The sequence below is a fragment of the Torulaspora globosa genome, chromosome 1 (assembly GCF_014133895.1).
Source record: "Torulaspora globosa chromosome 1, complete sequence".
NCBI classification, from domain to species: domain Eukaryota; kingdom Fungi; phylum Ascomycota; class Saccharomycetes; order Saccharomycetales; family Saccharomycetaceae; genus Torulaspora; species Torulaspora globosa.
In genome coordinates, this window is record NC_050727.1 from 1075410 (window position 1) to 1088333 (window position 12924).

The window sequence follows — 12924 nt, forward strand, 5'->3', positions numbered from 1 at the left end:
AATCCTTCCTTGGAGCGAATTATAGCTCTTTCCTGGTTGTTTGGTGCTATTCGTTGGTTTGCTGGATCGAAATTTCGGTATGGTGAGGTTGAGCAGATACGAAAAACTGCAAAAGGTGCAAAATGCTGAAACTTACAAACCACTGCTGGACGATCTGACTCAGTGTAATGAAGCGGATTTTTTAGAGAAGCTGAGAAATATTCAAGAATGGGATAGGTCCAGAGATGACCTTTTTGTGTGGACTCCGGTCCTAAACAGGATGGATGATATGATGTCTGAGATTGTGAAGAAATACTCGTACAAGACTTCGGATTTTAAGAAGTATCCAGTCAAGTTAGTCGAAATGTCAAAGGAGGACGAAGCTACGTGTGTCGATTTGATGGAATTTACCGCGCGGCTGCTATGTAATACGGAAAACAGGTACATTTATTCGTCGATGGACAACATGGATAGCCTGCTGAACTGTCCCAATTTTAAGGTGAAATTATGTGCAGTGAAAGTACTGGCTATAATGGGAGAAAGATATATCATAGCCCGTGAGAGAATACAATCGGACAATATCCTCGGGGATTCTTACCTCAAGAAAAAAGCTTTAAAGCTGGCATTATGTTTGCCATCGTCAACGATGGATGATGACGGAGACCATTTCTCGTTGGTAGATTTATATTTTGGCAAGAAAACATACCCAAGTAAGTGGTCAAAATTAAAGTACACGTATTACACACCAGTAACGTCGCCCGGAAAAGCAGCGAATTCTGGAACCAAGGATGTGGCAGGGCTATCGTCACCAATGAAAAAGTTTAGTCTTTCAAAGGATGAATTGCGCAGCCATTCTTTACAACAGTTATTCGATAAGGGCATGGAGATATTGCCAGCGGAGGATTGGTTTGAATATTCTTTGCGAGTCACTATATCTAAGGCGTTCAGTGATGATACTTATGAAAGTAAAGAATTGAGGAATATAATTCTGAGAACCAAATTCAATGCCATGGCTCTGGTTAATACAATTTTCATACCACCGCAAGTCAGTTCCAAGATGTTTGAGCTGGATCCATATGCATTCAATAGTTTAACGGATTTCATTTCTCTTTCTGAAACTAAAGTACCTAAAGAGCTGAGGCTGGACTGTTTATTTGCCCTGGAATGTGTCTCTCTGAAGCATGTCTGGTGTTCAGATATTGTCAGAAATATGGGTGGTAATATGTCTCATGGTTTGCTTTCTCAAATTCTACGTTACATTGGTAAAATATTGCGGGAAAACTCCCCAGAGGTCGATGAAGAATATAACGTTCGGTTTTTCTATCTAATCTCAAATTTAGCCGATGTCAAGACATTACATGAGAGCCTTGTATCTGCAGGTTTAATATCAAGTCTCCTGGATATCATATCTGTGAAGCGATCAAATTATAGACGGACCTTGGCTTCCGCAACGCATCTTTTGGAGGCTGTTATCAACGACGGCGATTCGACGGCAGAGTTCATAAATAACAATGGGTTCAATATACTGATCAACTCCTTCACGGACGAGGTAAACTTCGCTTTGGAGAATCCAGACTACGGTAGCCCTCCCAAGTACTCATTAGTCTACTACTCAGTCTCTTTCAGGCAGCTAGCCTATATCAGAAGCCTGTCGAAGCTGGTTTTGAAACTTCTAAAGACTGATTCCGGTGATAGGATAAGAAATCTCATCGACTCCCCAATCCTTGTTTCTTTGAGAAAAATTTTAGAAAATAGACCAGTATTTGGTTACACCCTAATAACCTACGTTTTGGATATCATTCAGAGAGTTATAAACAGTGAGCCAACTATCTATCCAATATTAGTCGAAGCGGGGATCGTTCCATATATCATAAATCATTTTTCAGAGTTTATGGGACCATATTCTGGTCTGATCTCCATACTTCCAGATGTGATCTCCGCCCTATGCTTGAACACTGACGGTCTGAAACAAGTGAAAGAAAAAAACATGATCTCATTTTTATTCGAAGCTGTGACAAAGCCCGAATATGCGAGAATCTTGTCCTGGAAGGAAGAGGCTACTGATCTAGGTGCCTCTGTTGATGAACTGGCAAGGCACTACCCTGAATTGCGGTCTAGTATTTTAGATTGTTTCGTTGAGATTGTAAACAAGCTTCCTCGCCAAGTTGAGTTCAATCAGCCTTACCTTTATACCTCTGCAAACGGTGGAGAACTTTTCTATCAAAGTAAGGATGAACCTGTAATAGAATATGAGGAGAATGCCGAGGAATTGGCTTTTTGGGACGTTCAAAAATCGACTCCTATCGTTGATTGCTTTGCCGATATTTTCTATGGAATGACGCTCGAAAACTCAACACTAGAGGGATTCGTAGAGAAGATAGATTTCGAAAGTTTGCTCTCCATTATTGTAATGGAGAGACCTCCTTTCGATTACACCACTTCTCAGGCATTACTAAATTTTACCGATGTTCTCCAGTTATTCGACGAACAGCAGAGCGAATTTGCATTTCCTGCGATAATGAAGGTTCTGGATGAAGACCTACAATCAGTCAGATCATTTTTGACCTCCAATAATGAAACCAGTTTCTTGTTGCAGACCAAGGCCGATAGAGATAACACAGACATAGAAGAATTGTTGGCGAAGCTTCACCGTTTGTCCACTCTCCTTTACATAGTGACGGACGCTTATGTCAGCATAACGTCGCTGTCCGAAAAGCGCATTTTGCAAATCATGCATTATCTCCAAAAGGCCGGTTTTGGTCTCATTGAGAACTTAGGATTGCTCTTCCAAAAGTGCGCTCTAGAAGAAATGTATTTGACGAGGCAGATGCCTGACCAGGCCATCACACTCACTCAGCCATCTCCAATCGGTAATGTCCCACCTGTTCAGATTCATGTGACAAAGCCTACAACACGCGAGTATAAGGACAACTACACATCAGCTAAGCTGAAAAACTCCCTGGAGGTAAGAGCTGTTCTAAATAAAGCTCAAAGCTGTACTGCTATGCTATTCAGGTGCTTGCTGAGGTTAAGCCATGCCAAGAATATTGAGCTAGAGAGCTCCGACAGGGCGCTTGAGGTACATATCTTTGATGAGACAACCAAACAGATTGTTAGCATGATGCAGGCCGTTCAGCTCGAGAATAACATTCCATATTTCTTAGTGCTCGCAGATTTCAATAACCATATTTTTACATTCCCAAGGACAACAGTCGCCGGGATGGGGATGATACAAACAGTTCCTGCGTATTTATTTTACCAAAACGGGGGCTATAAAGTCTATTTCGAAGCATTAAAGGTACTTTTTGACAAGGTGTCGAAGTTCACGGATATGTCCGCAGTTGAGGAGGTGGATTACTTGAAAAACTCAGAGGACATACTGACACTCAGTTGCCTGCTGAACATGCTCAACTTCTTTAATAAGTCCATGCAATTCGATTCGATGGAGAATATCAGCAGCGTTGAGTCATTTTATCCCCATATGCTCGATGACTACAATCTTACCAAGGCGCTCATGGTACTTGTTAAAATTTTGGCGCTAGGACTGATTTTTGAATTGAGTGAATCCGGCTTAATTTTCAATCGGCAGAGACGCTCAGTACCTTACGCTGCATGCAAGCAAGTTCTTACGTTATTGAAGAATATATTTTCTGATACGAACGAAGAAGATGAAGAGTTCTTTGAACTGCGCTGGGACCTGATACCGCCTTCAAGACGAAAAATCCAGCTTTTAAAGGCGTGCGGCATGTCCGAAGACGCAGCAAGTGTATATCTGCTCGATAATGATGATGAGCTTCCATCGCATGAGAAGCCTGCCGCTTTCAATGAAGATCAATGGTTAAAATATCAGTCTATTCTGAAGAATGATACTTGGCAGCTCCATCCACTTCCCTTGGAACCCCAGTATGAGCAGAAAAGCTCTAAAGATGATTTTGATACAATGCGAAATGATTCTTTTACCGGCGACTTGGTTCAGAAAGTTTTTGATGTATTGCCGAACTATCCAAAGCTCGTTAATGCGTTTGCCAGGACACTCCTACAGATGCTCGAAAATTACGATAAACCATGTGAGAAGTTTGCAGCAAAGGTGCTGGATAAAGTATTGGAAACGGATCTGCATCAATGCACATCGCTCTCCTCTTTAATACATCTTTTTGGTATTTTTCTGAACGAGAAGTATGTTTACGAAAACTCTGAAGACCAGATCCATCGCTTTTTGGCGTACCTGCAGCAGTCATTGAATCCTGAGCACATCAACAGTCCATGGTTCTCGAAAGCTTTGTACGTTTACGAGATTATACTGGCTAAATCGGAAGTTCCTGCGGTCGACCCTATCCCTCCCGATGTTAACATCCGCTATAGATTGCCCCCAATGACACCAGTATACCGAATCTCTCCGGATGCTAAAAAATCGATTTTCGACGCTTTAATAAGAGCAGGGGAAATATCAAGCTTTTATTCTGCTCTCGCTACTTGTCGTATCTTGATCTTTTATGCCAGAGATGAGATCTATGCAGGAGAGATCGCACGCTCTGGTATATTATCAAGGCTTCTTAAAGTTATTGGTGTCTTTCAGAAGTCCGAGAAAATCAACTACTTGGAGTCCTCTTTTTTATTGCTTGCAAGGCGTTGCTTTGAAACATCTCAGGTTGTGGAACTGCTAATCCGCTATGAGCTAAACAGGAGCTTTACGACAAGAATAATAGGCGATCATAAAGAAAAAGAGCGCGATTTGACAGGCATTGTTGAGGAAAAGCCTCACGTTGTATTGAGAAACCCTGATACTTTTGTGGATATTATATGTGAGCGCGCCCGCTTTCAATCTTTCAATGACGACGGTAAACTAACTGAATATAACCTTCTCAGAAGCCCTAACACAGAAGAAACAGAAGAAAGCGAAAGCAAAAACCATCATTCGCCAACAGCAAGCGTCTCTGATAGGACCGGCATTGTTCATTTGCTATTAACGCAACTCATAGCAGCTTCCAAGAAAGATTGGACATCTGAGCCTGCATCAACGGATGGAGAAAAATTTGAGAGGAAGAATGACAAGGTGTATCCCGCTAGGAATCCAGTTTGCGCTTATATGATGTTTTTATTGAAGGTTTTGGTTGAGTTGGTAAGCAGCTATAAGCAAAGCAAATTCGAGTTTTTGACTTTCGATAGGCGGAACTCCTACAATGAGTTTCCTAAGCCTAGATCAACAGCACTCAACTTTTTCCTGTATCAATTACTTGATAAATCGACAGGTGTAGAGCAGAACAAGCATGAGGCGAAGAGGAGAGAAGTCATCAGCATGTTGGCTAGATCTGTTATAGTGGGCTTCGTAGCAACAGTACAGGACGACAAGAGTAAGAAGAGTGATCTAAAGAGTATTGATCCTGATATGACATTCATACGAAAATTCACGATAGAGTCGATTGTTAAAGCGTTGAAAAATGCTACGACATCAACGAAACTGTTGGAAGCTAACGTCAGTAAACTAGATACATGGTTCAAGATCATTTCTTCGATGGTGTTCGTGCAAGCTCCATATCTGCGGCTCATCTTGGACACAAACAAAATCGATGCCGACCAGTATCAAATCTGTAAGCTCATGATTGAGATGAACGTGCCGACTGCTATCACTGACTGCATGGCTTTACTTGATTTAAATTATCCATTTTGCAAAAAGCTCATGAGCAACGCTGTCGATCCATTAAACTCTATCAACTCTGTGAGAAACAGTTATGCTGAACTTTTTAAAGTGGAAGGTAATGATGATGAAGTGGAGGTTGAAGAGGATTCAGACAAAGAGAATCCTTCTGATATGTTTAGAAATTCGGCTTTGGGAATGTATGATGTTGCTGACATTGAGGAGGATGAAGATGATGAAGACTCGTTGATCGGCGATGATGAAGACATTGCCTTTGTCGACGCAGATGACGACGAATTTGAAGTTGTGTTTAGTGACGAGAATGGAGCTGAGGATATTAATGCTAGCCATTCAGAGTACGAGACTGATAGCGATGAAAGTATGGACTCTGAAAATGAAGGAAGCTCATCAGAAAGAGCTGAAATATCTCATGATGAAGATGGTTCTGATGGTTCGTCGAGCGGGGCTGACACTAGTTACGATGAGAGTGATGACATAGAGCTGATTAGTCTCGAAGGAGGCGATTACGGGGAGGAACTAGAGATCGATCTTGCTGACTACGGGATAGAGGAATCCGATTGGGAATCCGGGCTCTCTGAACTTTCCGCTTCAGATGAGGATGGTGAGGATATTGAAGGTGGAACGAATGACGATTATGGTCATGGAGTAATAAGGCGTAGATGGATGACAACCGACGGTTTTGATGTCATTGAAGACGCATCCGATGAAGAAGAAGCGACCGGGACATTTCAGGGCATTGAGCATGTCTTCCATAGTGAGGCACAACCGTTATTCAGGGTACAGGATGGCCGGAGCCATGGACGTCATCACCAACGTTCATTTCGCGGACATGGGCATCAATCTCTTGGTCTACCGTCTCTCACCTTGCTAAACGGTGATCGCAGGCACCAGAGCAACCTGGTCAACCCACTAGGGCCATCAAGCTTGGAAGAAGTTGAGAATGGACTATCGGATCAGTTAGTCAACGTGGGTTCGGGCTCTCGCTACAGGTCACAGAATACACATTTTGCTGGTGTATTGTTCTCCGGTGAGTTCTTCGATGAGAGAGCTCCCGATGGTATTGTCCTGAAACCAACAGTCTCGAGATGGAAGGATATTTTTGATATGTTCTATGATAGTAAAAGCTATGCAGCTTATGTTGTGCCGACAATCATATCAAGGCTGTACAAACCGAGTCTGGAGGCGTACCGAGAAGCAAGACGTAGGGAAGAAGAAGAGAAGGAGCGCACCAAGATGAAAAGCCCTGCTGTCAAACCAAAAAATCAAAGTACGTCATCAACAGAAGAGCATAATGCTCTGTCCGTTGAAATGGAAGAAGAGCATGCTGATCATGAGCCTGTTTATGTGATTATAGATGGTGCCGAAGTTGACATTGGCGGGACTGACATAGACGCGGAATTCTTAAATGCTCTCCCAGAGGATATTAGAGCGGAAGTTTTCGCACAACATGTTAGGGAACGGAGAGCAGAAGCCATGCAAAATGAAATACACTCGAGAGAAATTGATTCAGATTTCTTGGATGCTATTCCGGAAAATCTCAGAGAGGAAATTTTGGGCCAAGAGGCAGCAGAATCCAGATTCTCAACTATTGTTCGAACCATGCATGAGCACGAAAATGAAGAAATGGACGAGGAGATGATTAGTGGCGATGAAGGCACCAATGGTCCAGGAACCGCTACCACGGATCGTGGTAATGAGACGGAGAAAAAGAAGTCTGGTCGTGTTTATTTCTCCCCGCTTGTCGATCGCGTGGGCATCGCTGCAATTATGAGATCTATCTTCATATCCCAGCCTTATGTCCACCGTGAAATTTACCACGAACTGTTGTATCGTTTGTGTTCCAGCAAACAAAACCGAAGTGACATCATCAATATATTGCTGATTATTTTGACAGAAGGAGTGGTCGATCAGCATTCGTTGGAAAAGGTTTATAATTTGATCTGCTCCCGAGCTCATGGAGCTAATAAAGCTCAAGCGGGCGGTACTACACGGCTGCTGCCCGCTGATTGCACTCCTCTGGTTGTTGCAAATCAAGCCATTGAAGTGTTGCAAAGCTTAATTGATGCTGATAACCGTCTCAAATACTTCTTTATTACAGAGCATGACAATTTGATGGTCAACAAAGCACCCATCAAGAATAAGAGGGATGTATTCAATAAAAACTTGAAATGGCCGGTCAAATATTTATTTGCTCTGTTAGATCTGAAGATTATCACGGATGAAAGCGTTTTGATGGATTTATTGACAAGAATACTTCAGGTTTGCACGAAGCCCATTGGAGCAATAGCCAAGAATTCGGACGATGGGAATTCAAAGCGCAAGTTTCCTATCCCATTTTTTGATGATGGCGACTTCGAGAAACTCGTTTCCATCATAAAGTTAGAAAGTTGTAATACAAGAGTATTCCAGCAGACGTTGAACATCATGCAGAATCTTTCAATTTTGAATGGTGCCGTTGGTGTTTTCACGAAAGAGCTAATTTCTATGGCTCTTGAAACTGTTAAGACCCTCATTCCTGATTTGGAGGCCTTCACTCTTGAAGGTGCCTCTGCGGCAACCGGTAACGAGATTAATTCAGAGCTTGTCCAAAAGTTCACTGTCCCTAGTTCTGATCAGGCGAGATTGCTTAAGGTCTTGACGGCTGTTGATTATATACACAGTCAAAAGAAGACGATGTCGGAGGGAGATGTGAGCAAACTGATGGTAGTTTACGAGAAAATGAATCTTGGGGAAGTTTGGTCCTCTTTAAGTAAGTGTCTCTTTGAATTTGAGAGGCAAGAAAACTTGAGTACTTCGGCAACCGTGCTTCTACCTCTTATTGAGTCTCTCATGGTGGTTTTCAAGCACGGTAAAGCACCTCAAAATAAGGCTGTCACTTTGAAATATGAGGACGAGAAGAAGCTTCAAATTGCGCAGCTGCCTGTCGACCAATTGTTCTTTCATTTCACCGAAGCCCACAAGAAACTGTTAAACCAGATGATTCGGTCGAATCCAAAGTTGATGAGCGGGCCTTTTGCATTATTGGTCAAGAATCCCAAAGTTTTGGATTTTGATAACAAACGTTATTTCTTCATTGCGAAGTTGGGCACGGAAACCCATGACAGGCCTAAATTGAGCATTACGGTGCGTCGTGAACAAGTATTCTTGGATTCTTACAGAGCTTTGTTTTTCAAATCTAACGATGATATCAAGAAATCCAAGCTTGAGATCACCTTCAAGGGTGAAAGCGGTGTGGATGCGGGTGGGCTAACCAGAGAATGGTATCAAGTTCTATCGAGGCAGATGTTTAACCCTGATTATGCTTTATTCTTACCCGTGGAGTCAGACAAAACGACTTTCAGGCCAAATCGAACATCTGGAATCAATCCGGAGCACTTATCATTTTTCAAGTTTATTGGTATGATCATTGGTAAAGCTATTCGCGATCAGTGCTTCCTGGACTGCCACTTCAGTCGGGAGGTTTACAAGAACATCCTTGGCAGACCAGTGTCATTGAAAGACATGGAATCTCTAGACCTAGACTACTACAAATCATTAGTGTGGATTCTCGAGAATGATATTACAGACGTCATAGAAGAAACTTTCTCAGTTGAAACCGATGATTATGGTGAGCATAAAATCATCGAACTAGTCGAGAATGGTAAAAATGTTCCTGTTACTGAGGCAAACAAACAAGATTATGTTAAGAAGATTGTTGAGTACAAACTGCATGCCTCAGTGAAAGAGCAGATGGATAACTTTCTGCAAGGGTTCTATGCTTTAATACCAATCGAGCTTATCTCCATCTTTGATGAGCAGGAGCTGGAGCTTCTGGTCAGTGGTTTACCAGACATCGACGTGGATGATTGGAAAAATAATACAACTTACGTTAACTACACTGCAAACTGTAAGCAGATCAACTATTTCTGGAGAGCAGTGAGATCATTTGACGCAGAAGAACGCGCCAAGCTACTGCAATTCGTCACCGGTACCAGCAAAGTTCCGTTGAACGGTTTCAAGGAACTAACAGGTGTCACTGGAGTTTGCAAATTCTCTATTCATAGGGACTATGGATCTACTGATAGATTGCCGTCGTCTCATACTTGCTTCAATCAACTAAACCTCCCAGCCTACAGCTCATACGAGACGCTTCGCGGATCTCTGTTGCTCTCTATCAACGAAGGCCATGAAGGATTCGGCATTGCTTAAGACATAAGGCGGTTGATTCTTCATCGTATATACCTTTGTGCATTATTCTATTCATAGGCAATGCTATTTTGTCGACTATGTAATTATTAGTTATGGGTAAACCTACTGAAATGTGTTCAATTCCTTTACTAAACATAAAAAGGCTAAACAGAGCAGATGTCACATACAGTCATGATCACCTTGTTAAGCTGCCAGGGAGATAGACTGCTAAACCTGATATGCCAGTTTAATTTATGTGGCTACTATAAAGCTACTTACATTTTTCTTAGTTAAGGCCTTGAGGTGACTATTAGTGTTGTTCGACAATAATAGCGCCATTATGCTAGTTCAGCGCAGCAGAAAAGATGTCGTATATGTCGCTGACCGAAGATGGAAGCTTTTGGATGAATGATTTCATCCAGCAACTGTAGACGGAATCCAATATTCAATTAAAATTATAAAAATGATAATTATGCTACATAGTTGGTTACTCCTTTCGATGCTGCTATTGTTGACTATCATGAGTATTACTGTCAAGTGGTCCAATCCATTCCCAACATTTCATTATTTCGCCGTGAATTTCCATGAGGGTGGAGCGAACATTGGTATTATTCCTTTCTAGAGTCTTTGCTACAGCTTGCCACAATTTGTTCTTATAACTGAGATCGGTGATGTCAGCAAGCAGTACATCTCTCAACTGAACCACACTTAAAAAATCAGGCACTTGGTCCTGTTTCTTGACAGCCTTCAGTTTACTCACGACCTTCTTACTCAATTCCTCTATAACCTCACGCTGTTTATAGAATTTCCTGATCCTGTATGAAGTGTATTTTACCAGAATGACGAGAATGACGGTTGACCAAATCAAATAGGCGTACTTGTTGTAAGTTTGATAGATCTCCCTTTCGAATCTACATCTAAGCCCGACGTACTTCTTGGATGTCGAGCGAAGAATCCTCGTCTTTTTCCCTCTGTCTGTCTCTGAAAAATGTCCTGTCTTTGCCGGAACACCATCGATTGTAAGCTGGTCGTTGGTGCTGTCAATGGCTGAAGGTTTACTGTTTGGTAACTGAACCCACTTCTCTTGATTGTTAGTAATAATGATTTTTGAATTACTTGATGAAAAAAAGTCATTACTCACTTGCCTCCAAGTTATTTCAGGTTCCTTAATCAGGTCTGAGACGGCCTGAGACCACAGCTCATCGAATTCATCGTCGTTGATCCAGGGAGCCCGTGATTCATAAAATATTTGATATAATTCCTTTTCCGTCATTCCACTCTTGGAGTAATCATTAGACGCTCCACAAGAGTACTGAGCATTCTTCATCCTTAGAAACTCCAGAGATTTCTTAACGACCTCGGAGACTAATTTTTCTCTTTTCGTGTCTTTAACGCAACTATCACTAAGTGGAAGCAAATGATGTAAGCTCCACCTATTTCTATGCAGTGCGTATTCAGGTTGGCACTTCATCTGCATTAATGGGTAGCAAATGGCATGATCCGGACAAGGCAAACAATTTGGCTTTTGACTCTCCAGAAATTCATCAATTTTGGAAAGTGCTGTTATTTTGCTATCAAACAGTTTGCCTGTTTCTGTCTCATGCCCACAATAACCTATCAAAATTCTTTGTTCACGATACCAAAGACCATAAATGATAGGCATGACAATTATAAGGAAAAGTGAGATATCCCGCAGCATTCTTCCAAGCGACTTGAAAAATGTTTTAGCCGGCCAAGCCCTCGTACGAAGGTTATGCTCTTTCTCTGTGACTTGCTCGATATAATCGTGCGTCCCCACAAGATCGACCTCCGCAGGCAGTTGAGATGTATTTATCATCGAGGGTTGCTCGACGTTGATGTCTCCATGGTGACTGACATCTTTCTCAGTGTCGAGCTGACATTCCCTGTTATCATCTGATGATTCAGACTTAGCAGTTGAAGTCAAATCTCCATGGGGTACGTTAGTTGACGCTTCAGTGGATGTCTCCTTTCCTACGCTTATTTCTGCCGGGCCGGATATGTAGTTCATTTCCAGTTCGGAATGCGACTCCGGCCGAGCAAGAACGGGGACGGAGTTATCCTTATAGGCCACCTTTAGTTCATCCGCAAAAGCAGGCGAAACGTTCAGGCTATTGAGATCAGGCACAAGCGTTTTCCGCTCAAAACTGAAATCATTCTTGATAGTATCCCGATCGTCGGATCTCTCGGTTCCAGCATGACCCCGGCGAGATACATTAAGGATCGAAGACTCATTGAAAGAAGATTCCGAAGATGAAGAAGATTCGAACTTATCGATAGTCAAGGACTTGTGTGGTGATTTATTAGGTGACTTCTGAGCCACCTTTTCCGTAATAGGAGTATGTTCACCTTCGCCAATCTTGCGTCTCCTCTTCTTATCCAAGGCTCCGCCATGCGATTGATCTTCCACACCGACTCCCATATCCAAGAGCCCCTCTCGATCCTCATTCCCTTCCTTCTCTACTATCTTTCTCTTCCTAGCTTTTCTCTTGGCAGCACCGCCTTGCTGAAACTCGTTAACGTCACTAAACGCTGTGCTGGCGATGAGATCCACCGCGCGATCAGATTTGGCGCTAGCGCCGCTGTTGCTATCAGCCTCGTGGTTCTCTGATCCGGATAAAGCTGCAGATTCTGCACTGCTAATCTTACCCTTTTTCTTCTTCTGCTTCTCTCTCTTTTTGACTTTCTTACTGCTGTTCACTGCCACTTTCACAATCCCCTTATCACTGGGCAACAAATTGTCGTATCTGCTCCTCAACTTAGGTATCTCAGGCTTCACACGCGCTTCAAACAGCCCTACCAACGTACTCTTCTTCGACTGCGGTGAGAACTCGACTCCATTTTCCATCAAAATCCTTCTCAGTTGCGCCACTTTCAGGCTATTCGGATCAAAGCCAGGTTTCAGGTACTCCAAATCCATCATAGCAGATACAATCTGGCCTCACCAACGCCTTAAGTGGCCTCTCCTGAACCCTGGAGTTCATAGTGATGATTAGTTGTTTACAAGGGCCGCAAAGACCTTAAGTAAGCTGTCATCACTTTTAACGACATAGTTAAGCAAGGTAATAAGCCTTTGATCTGATACTATACACAAGATACCACTG

At 42.5% G+C, this 12924-nt stretch overlaps 2 protein-coding genes across 2 annotated transcripts; one reads left to right on the plus strand and one right to left on the minus strand.

Annotated features, from left to right (window-relative positions):
• Window positions 1-79: 79 nt before the first annotated feature.
• On the plus strand, window positions 80-9823 carry TOM1 (E3 ubiquitin-protein ligase TOM1; the record flags this gene model as incomplete). The annotated part of the gene is made up of 1 exon (XM_037281562.1): window positions 80-9823. One exon carries the CDS (start codon window positions 80-82, stop codon window positions 9821-9823), a length of 9744 nt encoding a protein of 3247 aa, XP_037137457.1.
• A 484-nt stretch (window positions 9824-10307) lies between these two features.
• HG536_0A05980 (uncharacterized protein) lies at window positions 10308-12740 on the minus strand (the record flags this gene model as incomplete). Its single annotated transcript, XM_037281563.1, has 1 exon — window positions 10308-12740. The coding sequence occupies one exon, from the start codon at window positions 12738-12740 to the stop codon at window positions 10308-10310; it is 2433 nt and encodes an 810-aa protein (XP_037137458.1).
• Between the last annotated feature and the right edge of the window lie 184 nt (window positions 12741-12924).